We start from the raw sequence: 20,608 nt of genomic DNA on the forward strand, positions 1-20,608 counted from the left end.
CAGGGAGAAGGGAGGTCTCCCCATACACAGTCACAGACACAAGAGGCACTTTCCAGAAATGTTGAGTGGACACAGTGACAGTGGTTAGTGACTGTGCCTGGGGTATTGATGTGGGGGCCAAGGGAAGACTGTGGTCCCTTGGTTGCTGTCCCCACACTGCTGCATAAAGTATTAGCCGTTGTCCTCTGCAATTCTCTTTAATGATCTTTATTGATGTCCAGCCTTCAATCCCGGGTCTGGTACAGCCCTGTGTGTTGCCTTGTCTGGAGTTACAGCTCCTGAGATCAAACCCTGACTCCCTGCTCACCAGCTGAGGAAGCTGCCAAGCCCCTCCAAGCTTCAGTTCATTCATCTGTAAGGTACGATAAGGGGTATTATGGTGAACAAAGGCCATCATCCAAAGCAGAGCATTGGTGAGTGAGCCATACATCCCAGTTGTCTACTGGCTTCAAGAAGCCACAAAGACCAGAATTTTGGATGCATTTTTCCCCTTTTTTTGCTTATCTGTACTTTTAAAGTTTTTCGTACTGACTGTTTTGTTTTTTTAGCAAAGAAAGGGGGGAGGGAGGAAAGAAAAAGAAGAAGAAACAGAAGGAACCAAAGAAAAAACAGAAAACACTCCCAGAAGGACAATGGCCAAGGTCCCTCTGAGAGTCCTTGAAAACAGCCACTGCCAAGTTGTTCATAAAAACTCTAATGGGACGAGACAAGCCAGGGTGACAATGTGCTTACTGTCCCATCCCCAGGGGCACAATATAAGGAATGTGTGACATTGTGGTTCATGAGCCAGGTAACTGGTTGGTTAATTGTTCCTCTTGGGAATAGAACAGCCACATACTCTATATTTACAAAAAAAAACCACTGCCTTTTCCATTAGATTACAAATAGGTCAGGACCTAGAGACTGAAATTTTAAGGCAACTGTTCACTCATATTTGTTGGCAAGTTCAATTTGCCAGGACCAATTGGAGAGTGGATCCACTAGACATCTACAAAGTCATTTTTCACTTGCCTGTTATTTTTCTGAGAACATGCAAGAGAAGAGGGGGAAGAACACCAGATTCCCAGATGGATCACCGATGACCAAGGTTCACCAAGACGAGGCCTGGACTGAGCATTGCATTTTGCCAACAGTCTGCCCACAGTTGACCTATTTCAGTGCATCGTGCACATTTGGGGGCTCCACAAGCAGGGAAATGCTGGGGGGGAAGCCATGATGATGGAAGCTGGTTTGGTTGAGAGTCTCCAAGGTCACCTTCGTCCTTCACTCTCCATCCAGCCTTGAGCACAGAGCACACCAGAGGCAGCATGTTGGCATGGCTCCAGCTGAGACTTGTGGCCTCATGTCCCTAATCCTCTGTCCACCTCTGCTGGGTCTGGTGACCTCAGGTGTTCGCCCCCTGCCCCACAGCCCTCAAGGGCTTATCATGTGTCCTATTATATCTGGACTGTCTGATATTCTAAAACTTTCAGTGATATATCTTAAGATATGACACCAACAAGGATGTTTTGATGATAAGAGCCCTCTTAAATTCCAGAACATCATTTAGCATAATAATAGTAGCTACATTCTAGGGATTGTATGCTGACCATCATATCCTCTATAATCCTTAGAAATAGACATTTTTTATTCCCTTTGACAGGTGAGAATATAGACCCTCCAAGGTGAAGTGTCTTGCCAAAGTTACATGACTGTTGAGAAGCAGAATCAAAACTTGAAACTAAAACTGTTTTGCTTTAAAACCAATGGCCTGAATTAGTAAATATTTATTTACATATCATGTCTCTTGCCTGCCAACCACCATGTTCACCACTCACCTGATATATGATTGGCCTAAAATAAATATTTGTTGAATGAATGAATGCTATCTCCCCTCCAGACCTAGGGAATGGAGGCATAATCGTGGAATGACAGATCATTGTTCTGTTTTGCAGTTCATTGAACTATTAGGGCCAGTTGCCTATGGCTCCAAGGAGTCCAGCCAACTCCATGGTGCCTATAAAAGGGGGGATGCCTTGTTGCATTGCAGAAGTACTTTAGTTCAAAACTTCTGTAAGATTTCTTTTTTCTTTCTCTGTACTCTGCACATTAGATTCATTAGCTCTAGCTGTTATAAATCCAAAAAATTCTGAATTAAGTAGAAAACATGAACAAAGAGGCGCCTGGGTGGCTCAGTGGGTCGAGCATCCGAGTTCAGCTTAGGTCATGATCTTGCAGTTCCTGAGTTTAAGCCCCGCGTCAGGATCTGTGCTGACATCTCAGAGCCTAGAGCCTGCTTCGGATTCTGTGTCTCCCTCTCTCTCTGCCCCTCCCCTGCTCACGCTCTCTCTTAAAAATAAACTTTAAAAAAAAATAAAAAGAAAAAAGAAAACATAAACAAAATGATTTTCAAAAGGGAAAAAACTAACTCTAGCTCAAATGGAAATTCCTTGCCCAAAATATCACTTCCTCTAAAAAATATGGCTAGCTTTGTTTAAGGTCATCCGTGGATTGCTGACAACTTTCTAGAAACGTTTTTGAATGTTTCTTTTGGCCACTGGGGACAGAACTGCTGAAGCACCAGGGAGCATAAAGGAAATGGTCAGATGGAGTAGGCTGAGGGAAGCAGAAGGCCCAGCGGTGACCCCTCAGGGCTGTGTCAGCATGATGAGAAGGCGGGACCCACATGCCCCAGGCAGCAGGGCCTGTCCCTCCGACCCCACGTCATGGGAGAAGGACTTGACTTTCTCCCACAGATGAGAGTCATTATTAATTACATTGGAAGTGCAGGATGCATTTCTGCCCCTTTCTCCACCCAACCTCCCACAAATAGAAGCCTCAGGTAATAGTAGCTTGCCCTGATACCAGGAGCTAGTTCAGTCAAATGTATTTTTAATTTCAACATCTCCTGAAAATCCTGGCACATTCCCCAGCTAGTTACGTTTCCAGTTGTGTTTCTTAAACGCTTAGTTACATAAATTAATATTCATATATAAACATATTTTCCTCCATTGAAAATATTCTTACAAACTGCCATGGAAATCCTGGCATTACATGTAAATTAAAGTAATAACCACCGAAGTAAAACTCATTCAAGCAAATTTCTTAAATCTAAAGAAAAACATGTCGGATACTGAGGAACATAATACTCCATAACACAGAGAGTGGGAAAGAAAAAGCAGTTTCTACATTTTGCCTTTCTTTTATTAAGCCAGATTTTTCTGTAAATGACACGTTTCTGTCAGTTCTGAGAAAGACTTAAGAGGGAAGTAGAATCCCTGCCTGGGGGAGGCAGGACAGGAGCCTTACCAAATGCCACGCCTTCCCCGGACACCCCTCCCCGTCTGCCCCTTTCCCTGAAAGGACTTGAGCCTTGCCCAGCGCATGCCCCGTGTGGGGCATTGTCAGCCCTCTCCAGATTCTTCCATAACCCAGGGGCATCCCATCCTGATACAGTGATAACACCTCCCCCTGTGGGCTCTGCATCCTCCGCCAGCCCTCCGGGAGATTTTAACCCAAAACACTAGAACTAAAGGACAGGAAGGGTGACGCTGAAAACCCACTTGGGGCTCCCTGTGAGGTTCTTTACGTGAAACACCTGCCAACACATAAATTCGTGGTAATTAGTTGATCCGGGTCCCCAGGGAGACGCCGGACCCCTCCACGGGGCTGTCACTGGTCCCCCGGCTCACCTCCCCCGGGGCCACTGAAGCAGGTGTGGCCTCCTCTCTGGGACAATTGATCCAGGCAACTTACTCCCCGGGCGCGCAGAGCTCCAGGGCACAGAGGCCCCGCCCACAGGCTGGCTCAGCCACTCGCAGCCTGAGCAAGGCGAGCAGGGCGGGGCTGGCCGGGCCGAATCCTAGGTCTTAAACGGGCGGCTGCGGGCCCAGTGCAGGCCTTCTGGACCCCCCGACCTGCACCTGTGACTGAGATTGCTCAGCTGTACCTACCACAGCTGGTCTGCCCTCGCCAAACCCGAGCAGGGGGGCCATCCGAGGAACCAGCGCGGCCACCTGCCTTGGGGGTCGGAGGTTCGTGGCTCCCAGGAGGCGCTGTCCCCGGGCCTGACCTCTCCTTACGCGGCAGCCTGAGCCTCCGACGCCGCGCTGCGAGGCCCTCCCCTCCCTGCGCCAAGATCGAAATCCCTTGCAAAGTGGGAGGCGGGTCTCAGGGAGGGGAGCAGGGCAGCAGGCCCCCAGCACATCCCACATCCTCAGGCTTCCTTCCCAGCCCTGTGCAAACACTCGGGAGGATAAATTCAATTCCACCTTAGTGGCTCTAACATCTCAGAAGAAAGGAGGATGGCTTGGTCTAATTAGAAACTCATTTCCCTTTCTAGGTTTTGAAGCATGCATCCTTCTCTCTTCCTGGCTGCCCTTTGCTTGGGAATAGCCTCAGCTGCTCCGCAATTCAACCAGAGCTTAGATGAACTATGGTCCCAGTGGAAAGCAACACACGGGAAGCTATATGGCATGGTTGGTAACATTTAAGCTGCACAGAGGGACCCCCGCAGAGAACAGTCTGTGCTGGTGGGAGTTCGTAGCAGGGAGTAGCTTCTTGAGGCCGCTCTTACCAAGGCAGTAAGCGGGGCACCTTGACTGTACACAACGTGGGCATATGTCCTGCTGTGTGGTTGCTGGAGAACAGCTCGCAGAAGCATCAGGCCATCCCTGGCTGTGGTTTATCCTCCTGTCTGTGAGCACACCCGCTTGGTGCAGGTGAGTTGGTTTTAAATAGAAATAAAGATGATGAATTATATGTTTGTCTCCAGGATGAAGAAGGATGGAGGAGAGAGGTGTGGGAGAAGAATATGAAAATGATCAGACAGCACAATTGGGAACACAGCCAAGGGAAACACAGCTTCACGGTGGCAATGAATGGCTTTGGTGACATGGTGAGTGTGGCGTGGATTGCTGACTTTTTGTGCTTCCTCTCCCCAATACTTTACCAAAAAATCTCATGCTTGTCAAACATTGTATTCCCTTTTCCTTGAAGACCAATGAAGAATTCAAGCAGGTGATGAATGGCCTTCAAATGCAGAAGCACAAGAAGGGGAAAGTGTTCCAAGCACCTCTCTTTGCTAAGATCCCTTCAACTGTGGACTGGAGAGAGAAAGGCTATGTAACTCCCGTGAAGGATCAGGTGGGACAATGTTCAGCAGGTCCCTCTCAAGAGTAAAGGCTAAAGGAATCAGTATCCTTGCTATGGTAGACTGAGAAACAATGTGCAGTTCGCCATGTTTTAAGAGTTTTCAAATCTGTGGGCTGTTGTCAAATCTTGATATTTGTTTTGTAGACTGAGAGCTTTATGATTTGTTTTCAGGGTCCGTGTGGTTCTTGTTGGGCTTTTAGTGCAACTGGTGCTCTTGAAGGACAGATGTTCCGGAAAACTGGCAAACTTGTTTCACTGAGTGAGCAGAACCTGGTGGACTGCTCTCAGGCTGAAGGCAATGAGGGTTGCAATGGTGGCCTAATGAATAATGCCTTCCAGTATGTTAAGGACAACGGAGGCCTGGACTCAGAGGAATCCTATCCATATCATGCACAGGTAAGTGGAGCTCTTTACCTGTCATTCCAGTTCTGTTTTTTAGAGTTAAATACATTTGAAGAAGACAGATACCACATTTAATATGTGCATTTCATTTTTAACGTTTATTTATTTTTGAGAAAGAGAGAGAGAGAGAGTGGAGGAGGGGCAGAGAGAGAAGGAGACACAGAATCTGAAGCAGGCTCCAGGCTCTGAGCTCTCAGCACAGAACCCAATGCGGGGCTCGAACTCACGAATCATGAGGTCATGACCCGAGCTGAAGTCAGACGCTTTAACCGCTTAACCGACTAAGCCACCCAGGCATCGCTTAATATGAATATGCACATTTTAAATTGTAGACTCTAGATCTGCAAACTGTCAGATCTGTCATTAAATTGTATCGGCCGGGCACATTTCTCTGCTTAGATCGTTACCATATAGCTGTTCCTATTTCTATGTTATGTGGTGATATACATACCGTTCTATATATATTGCAAATTTCTTCAGAGCAACAAAATTCTTATGGACAGGTAGACTGAGAGTGTCTCATTAAATACACAGCAGTGAATATTTCCATTTCAAAACAACCAATAGCATTTCAGCGTTAACAAACCTGACTTGGAAATCTTTTACCTGTAAGCTGTCTTGAAGTCATGTTCCCAGTGGATGGTAGTAATCAAGTCTTTTCCCCTTCACCTTTGAAAGGATGAATCCTGCAAATACAAGCCCCAGGATTCTGCTGCCAATGACACTGGCTTCTTTGACATCCCTCAGCAGGAGAAGGCCCTCATGGTGGCTGTAGCAACCAAGGGTCCCATCTCTGTTGGTATAGATGCAAGCCATTTTACCTTCCAGTTCTATCATGAAGGTAAGCTCTGTCTATGTAGAAATTTAGGCAGAAAAATGGGGAAACCACCATAAGGTACAGCAAGATTGACTCTTTGTTATGTAGAAGTCGATGTAGAATTTTGGAGGGTGTAGATTTAACATCATTCTGTACATGTAATTTTTGTGCCTGTTGTTTGTTTGACGTGACTTGAACCACATCCCCACAATTTTAAGTACTCCATAAATATATTTAAATGGCTATATAGTTCAATTGGCATACTTTAATTTACTTTTTTCTAATTGTTAGACTATGAAACATTCCAAAGAATTTTACCACTGTTGTTGAGATTGGACAAAATCCCTTGGCTCAAGGAATTTAGTGTTCTGTGCTGTTTCCTTAAGCTGACATCCTAAAAGTCAAATCACAAGGTTTCAATGAGTGCTCTTTTAAGCCTCTTGACAGGTTGTTTTATGCTTCTTGCCAAATTGTCTTTCTGCCGGTACTAGATGAGAGCCTCAATCCCTAGCCTGGCTCAGAAAAGATCTGCTTTTAACTCTTATCTGGTGTTATGTCATTTCGCTGAAGGTTGAAATGCCTCCCTTACTCTGGTTGATAGGCTGGGTTGCTATCACATGTCACATGGGAATCCTCACCCTAGCATTGAGTTTCACTTTTCCAGGCATTTATTATGATCCAGACTGCAGCAGTGAAGACCTGGACCATGGTGTTCTGGTGATTGGCTATGGCACTGAAATAGGACAGTCGATAAACAAAACATACTGGATTGTCAAGAACAGGTATAAGAAGCCAAAAATACTTATCTTTAAAATTGAAAAGGGAATCCTTTCTGAAATCAGTGTTTGGAGGCGTGTTCTCAAACCCTTGGGCACACTTCTGAAATCACAGAAGTCTTTACCCTACGTAGGGGAAACACAGACATATTCATTTCATGACAACATGAAGACACTGTCTCAAGCTTGCTGAGGTAGTGCTATAGTTTTGGTACCACTGCATTTCTAAATTGGAAATTTTTCGTTATTTCAGAAACACATCTGATCCCAAGTGCTTTGGGGTCTCTCATTTTGCAGTCTGTGAAAGGTCTGGGGATAGAATTCTGTGCTGGGTTAGAATCCAATCATGAACAAGAATGGCCTCTCCTGATTCTTCCTGAATCTGCCGTAGCCTCTGGTGCACTGCTCAGTATCGGGTATTGTTGTTCATAAAGATAAATGTGTTTGTTTGTAATAAATGGCAAACCCTGTCTTCTTTCAGCTGGGGTGCAAATTGGGGCATAGATGGCTACATAAAGATGGCCAAAGACCGGAAAAACCACTGTGGAATCGCCACCATGGCCAGCTTTCCTGTTGTATGAGATGATCTCTGTAGAAGGCCTTGATTGGGAACAGAATACTACGAAGAAGAATTTTATCTTACAACTGATCACACCTTATTGTGTGAAACAAAACACTTGGAGCTCGAACTTGTGATTTGATTCTGTGACATTTTATACCAGTAAAATGTCACTTCTTTAAATACTGCTTTGAACAGCTTTGTATGATTGATTTTCCTAATAACTTCTGAATTTTTATATTTTGTACTGATGTATAAAGTTTTACCTTTTAAAATAAAACCATTTCGAAGTAGAAGTGGGGTCAGTTTTCAATATATTAACTTTCTGTAGAATAAGGCTGTTAAATAACAGAAACTCAACCAAGTAAATTATAAAGAGCTAATTGGTTCAATGAAGGATTTATGGTTCATGAAGGATTCATGAAGGATTTATGAATCAGGCAGCTTCTCATCTATCTAGCAAGTAGAAGACAGCTCCAAGAGCTACAGAAAAAGAAAGGTTTGTAAAGGTAGAGAGGGAACAGAAAAAAGGAAATTATTAGCAAAGAATCTTATTTTAGGCAAGATCACTTTCCTAAGAAGAGAAAGAGTCTGTTGATGTATTTCCTAGTGCTGACCAGGACATTCCCATTACTGGTTAAAGGTTATATTTCAGTGAGAAGGGAGTTGAAACTGCAGTTAGGTTAGATATTGAGTCTTCATTTGCTGATTTGCTTCATTTACCTAAGTGCTACCACATTGGGCCTGTAGCTCAAAAGACCTAACAATGTGCTCATCGTCCACTAGGAGAATGCTGGGTGGGGTCTGGCTCTTGTAGTTGTAAATAGGCACATGTCATCTCAGCTGCCCTTTGGCTGTGTCTGTCCCAACCCTTGAATGGAGCAAATAGGAAATACTTTTGAGGGCAGGAGGCAAAACTAGTGGAAGATGAGGGTTATTTAGGAATTGTGTCTGCACAGAGATGTGTTCAGTGTTGACTTCCGGCCTCCAGTGATCAGGATGTTCTCTTGCTGGAAACTTTCTCAGGGGAGAACACCTTTCTCAGGGAAATTTTATGACCTGCTTCTGGAAAGGGGATGTCAGAGAGCCCTTCCTGCATCTATCTGCTGCTTCTCAAGTGCCTTCATCTCAAAATAACCAATATGCCACTGTGGCTTATTTTGGAGCAGCGTGTCCTGAACCCCTACATCCTTACTGGGTCATTTGAAAGTCTTAGGAGCAAAACTGAGGTCTCCAAGGGAAGAAGGAATTTGGCCTCAAGACTGTGGCATAGGGTGTGTGTCTGTGTGTCTGTGTGTCTGTCTGTGTGTGTCAGGGCAGGAAGGCTTGAATCCTATTGGTTGTGTTTCTCTGGAGAACCCAGACTGGTACACAGACCCATCTTATAGACCCACCCACAATGTCCTACTTTCCTGCATATCTTTCTCATGCCTTTTCCCCTTCTTTGAAAATAATAATAATAATGATGATAGAAGGTGGTTAGATTTCATTACAGGAAGTGAATACAGAGAGTAAAGATGGTGTTGTCATCAGGTTAGGTGGAGCAAAAGGGCTTAGCATGGTGCCAATATATTTATTTCTTTACACATTTGTCTATTGTGATGTCCCTTGAACTAGGGAAGGGATTTATTTCCATGTTCATAAAAGCTGGAGCGGGTTTCTAAGTAATTCGCAACTTTCTCAAACCACTGAAGAGCTTTCCACAGTCAACCATCTCCCTACTGCTGGACACTTCGATCCTTCCCATATTTTTGCTCTTACAGACAATATGTAACTTTAGAAAGGCTCATCTAGGTTTTCCTGCTGACCCGCAGGTCAGAGGGCCTGCTTATCTAAACTTCTCAACGTCCACAGAGCTGCCACATTGCCATCCCGTGGCCGTCCTGTGATCTGTCTCTCCATCAGGCAGAAGAGGGCCGTGTCCCAGCACCTGAGGACATCTGAAAGGATCAGTCACTGCTGTTTATTGTGCATCTGCTAAGTGAGAACAGATGGGCCATGTTCTTCTCATTTCCTGATCCTTAGGGAGTCTCACCATCTTCCCACTAGTTTATAGACTATTTGTATTTTTCTCTTCACAAACTGCAGTTTTATATCCTTAGTTTATCTCTCTGGGAGGGTGGTTTATCTTTTTTCTCTTAATATGTATGATCCTTAATGTGCCTTTTATTACCTGTCACAAACATTTTCTCCTGCACTTTGGAGTGGCTTAACTTTGTGTGGGGGATGTTGTTAAATCGCATCTCTTTCCTTTATACATTTTTCTTGCTGTCTTTTGGTCCCGTTTAGGGTCATAAATATATCCCTTTCATACTTCCGTTTTTTATGTTTAATTCTGGAATCCATCTGTAATATGTTTTGCGAATCCACTTCTATTTTTTTCCCAGACGACTAGCTAATTATTCACCATTCTCTTCCCACTGATTTGAAACAGCATGCCTTCTTCTTATTTTTAAAAAACATTAAAATAATCATATGGCTTTTCTCCTTGTTTTAATGGCTCTGCCTTCCAGTTGCTGAAGCCCATTTGCCCAGAGTACAATGCAAACCAGTGAATAGTCCCACCTTCCCCAAGTAGGGCCAGACCCATAAAGAGTACTTTGGGAAATGCTAGAGAACGGAAAGCAAACCAAGGGGCGCCTGGGTGGCTGAGTTGGTTAAGTGTCCAATGTCGGCACAGGTTATGATCTCATGGCTCGTGGGTTCGAGCCCCACATTGGGCTCTGTGCTGACAGCTCAGAGCCTGGAGTCTGCTTCGGATTCTGTCTCCAACTCTCTCTGCCCCTTCCTCTCTCTCTCTCTTACTCTCTCTCTCAAAAATAAACATTATTATTTTTTTTTTTTTTTTTTTTAGAAAATGGAAAGAACACCTGGATTCCCCGCTGAGACAGGCCCAAACATTTAACCTGGGAAGGCAATCAGGAGAGAATGAGAAACCAAGAAGAAAAGGATCCTCAGATCACTTAGACCAGAGATCCCACCAATAATTCTTCTGTCCCCTGCCTATGGAAGGACAGTCACTCAGGCACCATTCCACCAATTCCCTCCAATCTTTGATATGTGGCCTCTGAGAATGGACTGGGGGAGTCCCAAGCTCTTTCCAGCTCCTTGTTTCAGGATTTCACTTACAGGGACCCATGGTCTCAGCCTGAAGAAGGAGGCGTATGAATCGTGCATGGATCTTCTGAGCGTCCGCCACACTTATCAAAGCAACACACACCATGACTGAAGGTGCTGTCTCTCACCTCTGTTTCCAGCAAAACCTTCTCCTCATGGCTGTGCAGTCTTTAGACCAAGTGCTGTACGCTCACCAAATCAAAGTATTCCTAAGAGATTTTGAAGTGAAGACTTCAGTTGGGATCTTTGAGATATACCTTTCAGATGAAGTCTATAATAAAGTAGCCCATTGCTTAAAATCAGAATGTTTCTTAAAAAAAGAAAATTGATGTGTCCTTTGGAGAGGCTGAAAGCATTTCAATTACATATTAAAATTTTGCCACTATTGTTACTGCTGCCAAGCCATATTTAGCTGAGGAACAACGCTGAGTTCTGAATTATACACATGCTGACATCTGCACTGGGTTGTATGAACCACCCACCCAAAGCCACAGTGAGAAAGGAGAGCCTCGCTTCCGCCCATGGCTCCTCCTAGTCCCCACCTCCCCACCACCATTGCCTAATGCATTACTTTAGTGGATTTTCTAATGTTGAGTCACTCTTGAATCCCTGGGTTAAGCCTGATGTTGTCCTGATGCATCTTTGTTTAAGTACTTCTGGATTTGATTTGTCAATCAAGGATTTTTGTCCTCTGGGTCCATATACATATATAGTAATTCTTGTGAAAACAAGCTGAGGTTCCTGATGTATATGCCACCCCAATCCCAATGCTGACGTAATTTTGAAAAATGATTGATATTTAACTATGCACTCTGGTCAGGCCCTAGGATAAGTTAAAATCTTCTCCCCAAAATGAAAATTCAAAGTTAAGGGGTTGAGAAAAGTAGGTATTAATTTTTAAATCTTAACTCTGTTTCATATGTGGCTTAGTCAACAGGTGACCACACCTTTCTGTTCAAACAATTATTGGTCATCCAAATCATCGCTCCCGAAAAAGGCTCAATCTGAAGCTTCATAATTTAATAGACATAAGGTTTCTAACTCAAAACTTATCCAAAGTAAGACAAAAGCTCTTCCGTAACTGCCAGCCATTTAAGTACATGTAAATATACATTTAAATATAGAATATATATTAAATACGTCTATCTCTTTCACAAGAAAGGAAATGAATCACTACAGGATAATACATTAGGTTCAAATTATAAGCCAACCAAGACAAATTCTTAGCTAATCTCTGGACTTTTTGCCGCAAGTCGGTAGTTGCCAATTCTCTGGCTGGCAGACTTATAACTATATCTCTACTAGCTGCCGTCCATGAAAGAAGACAAATCAAAGTTGTTCTTTTTACATGTGGGTTTTTATTTTGAGCCCTTTACACTGAGCACAGAACCGCCTCTAGCGTCTGGATCTGTGACAAGCAGTTCACTGCTGTTCTTCTGGATGTGACTCAGGAGCTTTGCCTTTTGTTACTCATTACCATTGTTTCCACTTATCGTTCATTTAGGGCCCTTAATAGAAGGGACAAGGCAAAGAGAAGACAGCTTGCAGGGTCAAACCCACTACCTGCCTGCCTGGCTTTTCTGTACACAGGTGAGGTATTCTTGCACATCATCCGGGGACCCTAGAATGAGGGGAACTCGTTGGTGAATGGACTCTGGCTTCACATCCAGCACAGGCTGGGTGCCTGTGGTCGCTATGCCTCCTGCCTGCTCTATGATGTAGGACACGGGATTGCACTCGTACAGGAGCCGGAGCTGTGGAGAAACAGAGTTAGGTGGACAAGCTTGGCAAGCTGCCAAAAGTCCCATGCCACACCCCTAAAGCTCAGTGAAGGAATTACAACTGCTGAACTTCTGTCTCATTAGCATGAGCACACTGGGCACCCCAGCAGAGTGGGCTTCCTGAGGTCAGGGCCCTCCAGAAGGCTGGGTACATCAGACGTTGTTCATCATCACATCTTTGGGGCACTGCTGGTCAGTATCTACCCATCTTGTGACCTTTGTGTTCATAGGAGACCTGCCTCCTTGTCTGGAAGTATGAGATCTAGATACTAGTTTCTTACAGTTTGGCAATGAGGCAAATTGACGCTGAGGCCTGGTCAGGAGCCTCTGTACGTGAGGCCTTATGACTAGGAAGGAGTCCTACTTGGGTGGGATGGGAGGTCACCTGGAGAATACTAGGTAGCCTCTCAGGATAACCTCAGTGTCCAAGATCATATGGAGGAATTCCACATCTCAAGCATCAACTTGACGAGGTAGATTGCTAGTATTTAAATGGTCTTTTCTCTTAGCCCCCGAGACTGAATAACTTCTACTGCTTGCACTCCAATAGCACATCCCTCTTCATATATTTGTCACACTGAGCTCTGTTTAGTAACTGCCTTCCTCCTTATATGCTCGCCCTTGAAGGCAGGAACAGAGTCTGTCTTGGTTGGTCATTGGCTTTGAATCCGGCATTCCAATAATTCAAACTGCACACACTGGTAGACATATATACATGTGGCTAGTTGTTGCTGTGCCCCAAGAATACAGTAGACCTGTGTTTTGATGTGTCTACTTACCTATGATTTCTGTGATTGGCTAAAAAACAGACACGTTTCTATGGGAGGGTCTATTCAAGACAGATGCACTTGGATCATAAGATTCCCACCTAATAATACAAGTATTTTGGGGTTTGTGTCATAAAGTAGCAGTAAGATCTTCCAGGAGCTATCTTTGTAGAAATATTGAATAAGTTCTGACCAGTTCTTATTCTTGAGTTTGGGAACTCTCTAGGGGCTTCATAGGTAGACTTCAGGTCATCTGTGAACCCCCTAAAAACATATATAGTGTGTATGTTTATGTGCATTTTTTTTCTGGAAAGTGAGTCCATACTCTTCATTAGATTTTTAAAGGATCCTTAATCTAGAATCAGGTGGTGCTGAAGCTACAGGTCAGGCACAATATGTAGAAAGTGGTAGATGAACACAGTTGACTCACGGTGAGTTATGGGCATGAGGAAAAGGGGAAGTGAAGGCCAGTGAAAATTGCCAACAACAACAATTTTCGTCTCTCCCACAGCCTCAAATTCATTAATGGGAAATAGCCCTCATTTCTCTTCCACATGCCCACTCACAAATGGACGTGAAAAGGACAGAGCAGTAACTAAAAAGCAGACATGAAGAGAAAGGGAACTCCAACTGGCTTACTGACCAGAGCCAGTGGACAAAAGAGAATTACCTTGCCCTTAGGACTTTTCTGGTTCGCTGGGTATAGGAAAATCCCTCCATACACCAGGGTGCGGTGCACATCAGCCACCATGGAGCCCACGTATCTGGCCCCATAGGGAGCACTGCCATCCTAAAAGGCAGAGAGAGGAGATAAGATGCTCATCTGAATTACATACTCCGTTACCCAAGTATCCTGGTTTAGGAAGTGTGCAACGCACGGGAAATTAACTATTAAAGGCTTCTAAGGAAAGAGGGAGACCCCAAAAGCATTTAGGCTTGGATTAGACAGCAAGAGAAATTCACCCAACAAAACAAATTGAAATGCAATAAAAACAGGCACTGTAGGTGATTCCAAACCCTGAGTATTAGATCCAATGCAAAATCTGCAATATGCTCTCCTAGGTAACAACATGAGTAGCCATGTTCAGAAATCTTGTATAAACTCAGCTCAATAAATAATTTTCAGGGGCACCTGGGCAGCTCAGTCAGTTAAGTGTCCAAATCTTTATTTTGGCTCAAGTCATTATCTCACGGTTTATTAGACTGAGCCCCATGCTAACATGGGGCTGCTTGGGATTTTCTCTCTCTCTCTCTCTCTCTCTCAAAATAAATAAATAAACATTAAAACAATTTTTTTTTCAGCATCTTCTTTATGCCAGGCACCACGCTGGGCCCCGAGGAGGCCAAAATTGGGAAGACAGTCCCAAGGAAATCACCAACTAAAGGGGGAGAGTAGCATACATAAATGAATAAAAATAAATGAATTTACAATTCAATGGTAAGAAGATGAATAATCCAATGTTACATAAAAACGAAAAGCTTACCTTATACCATATGACAAATTAACTCAAAGTGGATAGATGACCTAAACATAGGAACTAAGACTCTAAAACTCTTAGAAAATATCAAGACTTTTTGGGGAAGAAACTCGAAAGAAATGGCATTAAAATTATCTGCCAAAGTAAACTTGAACATTTATGAAAATGAAGAACAAGAGAAACATATGTATCTCTACCAAATCTAAGAACATATAATGAACTAACAATGCTTACATATTCAAAGAAGAAATGCAAACACCAAACAGTGGATCAGAATAGAGCATGGTCCTGGGCCTAAAGATAGATAAGAAATTCATTTATGGTAAACATGACCTTCCAATCAACATGGAAGAGCACTATATAGAGAGCAGCACTGGGCTAGCTGCTTAGAAAACAGGTGTGTAAGACTCCTACCCTCATTCTTGACAACCAAATTACTTCAAGATGGAGAGACACTTAAAAGGAGAAACTCACAAATAATTTAGAATAAGGCTGTCCAATGAAATTCTCTGTGATGATGAAAATACTTTTTATTACCACTGTTCAACATGGCAGCCCCTGACCACATGTGGCTGTTGAGCTCTGGCAATGAGACTAGTATAGATGAAAATGGAATTTTACATGTTATTTAATGGTAATTAATTTAAATTTAAATAGCCACATGTGGGTAGTAGCTATGTATTGGACAGCACAGAAGAAGGAAACATGAATACATTAATTTATAATCTGGTACACAAAATCCATTAGATATAACAAAAAATAAATATATAGAAAAGACCCTGAATAGCCAAAGCAATCTTGAAAAAGAAAACCAAAGCAGGAAGCATCACAATCCCAGACTTCAAGCTATACTACAAAGCTGTAACCATCAAGAAAGTATGGTACTGGCACAAGAACAGACACTCAGATCGATGGAACAGAACAGAGAACCTAGAAATGGACCCACAAATGTGTCGCCAACTAATCTTTGACAAAGCAGGAAAGAATATCCAACAGAATAAAGACAGTCTCTTCAGCAAATGGTGCTGGGAAAACTGGACAGCGACATGCAGAAGAATGAACCTGGACCACTTTGTTACACCATACACAAAAATAAACTCAAAATGGATGAAAGACCTCAATGTAAGACAGGAAGCCATCAAAATCCTTGAGGAGAAAGCAGGCAAAAACCTCTTTGATCTTGGCCACAGCAACTTCTTACTCAACACATCTCCAGAGGCAAGGGAAACAAAAGCAAAATGAACTACTGGGACCTCATCAAAATAAAAAGCTTCTGCACAGGGGCGCCTGGGTGGCGCAGTCGGTTAAGCGTCCGACTTCAGCCAGGTCACGATCTCACAGTCCGTGAGTTCGAGCCCCGCGTCAGGCTCTGGGCTGATGGCTCAGAGCCTGGAGCCTGTTTCCGATTCTGTGTCTCCCTCTCTCTCTGCCCCTCACCTGTTCATGGTCTGTCTCTCTCTGTCCCAAAAATAAATAAACGTTGAAAAAAAAAAACTTAAAAAAAAAAAAAAAAAGCTTCTGCACAGCGAAGGAAACAATCAGCAAAACTAAAAGGCAACTGACAGAATGGGAGAAGATATTTGCAGATGACATATCAGATAAAGGGTTAGTATCCAAAATCTATAAAGAACTTATCAAACTCAACACCCAAAAAACAAATAATCCAGTGAAGAAATGGGCAAAAGACATGAATAGACACTTCTCCAAAGAAAACATCCAGATGGCCAACTGACACATGAAAAAATGCTCAACATCACTCATCATCAGGGAAATACAAATCAAAACCACAATGAGATGCCACCTTACACCTGTCAGAATGGCTAACATTAACAACTCAGGCAACAACAGATATTAGTGAGGATGCGGAGAAAAAGGATCTCTTTTGCATTGTTGGTGGCAATGCAAGCTGGTGCAGCCACTCTGGAAAATAGTATGGACGTTCCTCAAAAAACTAAAAATAGAACTACCCTACACCCAGCAATTGCACTACCAGGCATTTATCCACGGGGTACAGGTGTGCTGTTTCGAAGGGACACATGCACCCCCATGTTTATAACAGCACTATCAACAATAGCCAAAGTATGGAAAGAGCCCAAATGTCCATTAACGGATGAATGGATAAAGAAAACGTGGTATATATATACAATGGAGTATTACTCAGCAATCAAAAAGAATAAAATCTTGCCATTTGCAAGTATGTGGATGGAAGTGGAGGGTATTATGCTAAGTGAAATTAGTCAGAGAAGGACAAATATCATATGACTTCACTCATATGAGGACTTTAAGAGACAAAACAGATGAACCTAAGGGAAGGGAAACAAAAATAATATAAAAACAGGGAGGGGTACAAAACATAAGAGACTCATAAATATGGAGAACAAACTCAGGGTTACTGGAGGGATTGTGGGAGGGGAGATGGGCTAAATGGGTAAGGAGCACTAAGGAATCTACTCATGAAATCATTCACTATATGATAACTAATTTGGATGTAAATTTTAAAAAATAAAAAATCAATAAATAAAATAAAAAATAAATAAATATAACATGAAATTGTAAGCATCTTTATAGGATCAAAAGTTGAAAGTCCCGATATATTTCTAATATGAATAACACACAAAGGCTATTTTCTTTCATTTACTAAGAGCTTATACAAAGCAACAAGAAAAAGATAAATAATACTAACTAAATATTTGAAAAGATAGAAATAGGCAATTTACCAAGACAAAAGTAGATGCTCAATAAATACAAGGAAACATGTATGACATAAATCATAATTAATTACACACTAGTCAAGCCACAAGGTTCATTGTTTACCATCAGATGGACAGGAAGTTTTAAAGATTCACCATATCTAGCACCATCAGGGATGCAGGGAAACGGGTACTCTTTCATACGGCATCAGAGACTAAATCGATGCAATTTTTGTGGAAGAGTATTTGATAACATTAACATGTTAAGTGCTCATATACTTTGATCCAGTAACCCCAGTAAGCAATGTGCTGTGCACATCTACTTGCACGAGGTCACGAGTGGACACATTTGGGCATCTCCATTGCAGCTCTGGGTCTCCTGGTGGAAAATCAGAGGCAAGCAAAGCTTTCCTCCATAAGGAATTAGCTCATTCTGTCCTCTCAACACAAGGCTGGGCAGCCTCTTCAGTCAATGCCACAAATCTGTCTGTGCTTGTGTAGAACAATCTTCAAGTCATGAAAGAGAAAATCAGGTGAGACTAATATGCTCTACCTGATCTTCTGAACGGGTGAAGGGGTAGATATGGAGATGGATGTGCATAATCCCTCCTGCCATCCCAGCTCAAAGAATAGAAGCAACACTGAACAGTGGGCATCCCTGGAAAGAACAACTTGGCTGGGGGTATGGGAGGGGGGAGACTTTTGCTTTTAATTTTGTATATTTCTGTAAGTTTTACATTTCCTCATCTTAGATCACATTTTAAAATTGAAGTAAAATTCACATCAGATAAAATTAACAACTTTAAAGTGCATAATTCAGTGGTATTTAGTACACATTCATAATGTTGTGCAACAATGACTGTCAGGTTACAGAACATTTCCATCACCCAAAGGAAAACCCTACACCCATTAAGTAGTCCCTGCCATCCCCTCCCTCAGCCCCTGGCAACCACTAATCTGACTCTATACATTAACCTTGTCCTTGCATCTGGCTCCTTCTGCTCAGCATAAATGTTTCTGAGATTCACCCATGCTGTGGTATGCAACAGTACTTCACTCCTTTTTGTGACTGAATAATATTACCGTGTATGGATGTACCATCACTTATTCATCCATTCTTCAGTTGATGGACATTGAATTGTTTCCACCTTTGGTTATTATAAATAACGTTGCTATGAACATTTGTGTATAAGGTGGGGCTTTGTGTGTGTGTGTGTGTGTGTGTGTGAGTGTGTGTGTGTGTGTGTGTGTGTGTGTGTGTTTAAATACCTGTTTTCAGTTATCTGGGGTATATACATAAGAGCACAATTGTTGGGTCAAATCGTAATTCTATGTTTAACTTTTGAGATATATTAAATTTTAAATTTTGTTAACAAGAATAGAAATCAGAGTTTCAGTCAAGTAGAAATATTGCAAACTATTTATTGCCTTCTTCTTTGGACCTTTCTTTTTTGTTTTTGTTTTTGTTTTGTTTTAATTTTTATTTCTTTATGGGGGGGGCATGAATGAGAGAGGGGCAGAGAGAGAGAGAATCCCACGAGGGGCAGAGAGAGAAAGAGAGCAGGAGAGAGAAAAAATCCCATGCTGACAGCACAGAGCCCAAAGCGGGGCTTGAGCTCACCTGATGAGGGGCTCTAGCTCATGAGATCATGACCTGAGATGAAGTTGGATGCTTAACTGACTGAGCCACTCAGGTAACCCTGGGCCTTCCTTTATTTAAAAATAGTAAAAAGTACTTAATAAAATAAAGCAACAGCTTCAAGCCGACGCCCATCAGGCCAACCTCTCCTGCTTTCATCTCTGCCCCTCTCTCTTCACAGAGAATTTTTGAGGAAGGGGGCACAGATTATTTTCCCTAATTTTCTTTTAATTTCTTTAAGGGATCACTGCAAACCTCCACTACAGCCAGGAGGATGCCCACCACCCTGTTGAGTGTATTCCCATTTGTCCAAAGTCAAAATTCCTTTTTGTATATTTAGGTAGAAATTCTGGGATCCAACTCTAGGTTTCATTCTGTTCTTCTGATCAGTCAGAATTGGACGCTCCCAAGACCATCCGGCACTTGAGTCAAAATGATCATTGTTTTTACATCCAGAAGAAAGTACCTCCCTGGACTCTCAAGCATTGTCTGAGAAAATTATCAAGCATTCACACTAGTTTCCAGCCATTGTATGTAGACTAAACTTTCTGAAGCCAGAAAGCAACTTTCCCTAACAACTAATCCCTAGTCTTCAGTTTATGGAATTTGTAAGGGATTTTATGTAAAAGTAAGCAAGCAAAACCAAAACCTCCTATAGGCAAAACAATGCCTTTTATGCTAAGAACAGATACATAGTAAATCTCAGGTTTCACATTAAAGGGCAACTGGAGGATTCTGGAGATTTGCTTTATATTGGGGAATAGGTACCTTCCTTTGCTGTTTAAAAGGGTCTCATCTTTGAATCCGTATAGAAATATTGGTTAATATGTTGGGCTCAGCAGTCTACCATTTCTGTGATAAGTGAACACTGACTTTTTAATTCCAATGACATGCCCTAGAGTTTGGTGAGAGAGGGTTCCACTTGTAAACAAGCTTGAGCCCCTCTTCCAACTTAGACCAGAATTTACACTTCTGGTCTAGAAATTCTTTGACTCTGCTCCCATGCCTGTCTTAAAAGCTCTCTTAGTATGGTGGACATACTGACTGGAGTGTTTGGGCTGCATTAACAGCCACATGAAGTCTAGAACGTGGTAATCCCTTTGAGAGCAAAAAATGTCCTGAAGCTTGCAGTAAACACAAGGCCCTGATATTAGGGCATATGAATGGGACTTTCAAATAGAATTAACTATTCCATCTAAAAAGGAATGACCAGAATCTACATAGGTGGTAGCTCAGTAAACAAATGACTTGAGAAGTTCAGGCCTGAATCCTGAATTTTGAAAATGTAGTCTGTCTTCTTCATAAACAATGTCTCCTAAAAAAACTAACCGGGGAATATTATCTTGAGTAGGTAACTTTAGCTGTAAAAGACTTTGGTCATTTATGAAGAAAGGCAGAGTCAGTCATTCTCATACCAACCAGAGCCATAATCAGTGTCACCGACCTCTG

General features: G+C 42.6%; 2 protein-coding genes across 2 annotated transcripts in view; one reads left to right on the forward strand and one right to left on the reverse strand.

Annotated features, from left to right (window-relative positions):
• The first annotated feature begins 3,865 nt into the window (after positions 1-3,865).
• On the forward strand, positions 3,866-7,961 carry LOC115499438 (cathepsin L1-like). Its single transcript, XM_030293345.1, has 8 exons — positions 3,866-4,013; positions 4,322-4,457; positions 4,754-4,876; positions 4,978-5,124; positions 5,305-5,529; positions 6,214-6,376; positions 7,017-7,134; positions 7,610-7,961. Exons 2-8 carry the CDS (start codon positions 4,332-4,334, stop codon positions 7,707-7,709), a joined length of 1,002 nt encoding a protein of 333 aa, XP_030149205.1. The 5' UTR covers positions 3,866-4,013; positions 4,322-4,331; the 3' UTR covers positions 7,710-7,961.
• A 4,182-nt stretch (positions 7,962-12,143) lies between these two features.
• The window catches only part of FBP2 (fructose-bisphosphatase 2), a 29,782-nt gene continuing 21,317 nt past the window's right edge, over positions 12,144-20,608 (reverse strand). The window contains exons 6-7 of the mRNA XM_030294244.1: positions 14,023-14,142; positions 12,144-12,558 (exon numbers count right to left, since the gene is read on the reverse strand). Coding sequence (XP_030150104.1) covers positions 12,364-12,558; positions 14,023-14,142 — 315 coding nt within the window. The 3' untranslated portion in view covers positions 12,144-12,363. The remainder of the gene's footprint in view (positions 12,559-14,022; positions 14,143-20,608) is intronic.

Source organism: Lynx canadensis, chromosome D4, assembly GCF_007474595.2.
Source record: "Lynx canadensis isolate LIC74 chromosome D4, mLynCan4.pri.v2, whole genome shotgun sequence".
Classification (NCBI taxonomy): Eukaryota; Metazoa; Chordata; class Mammalia; order Carnivora; family Felidae; genus Lynx; species Lynx canadensis.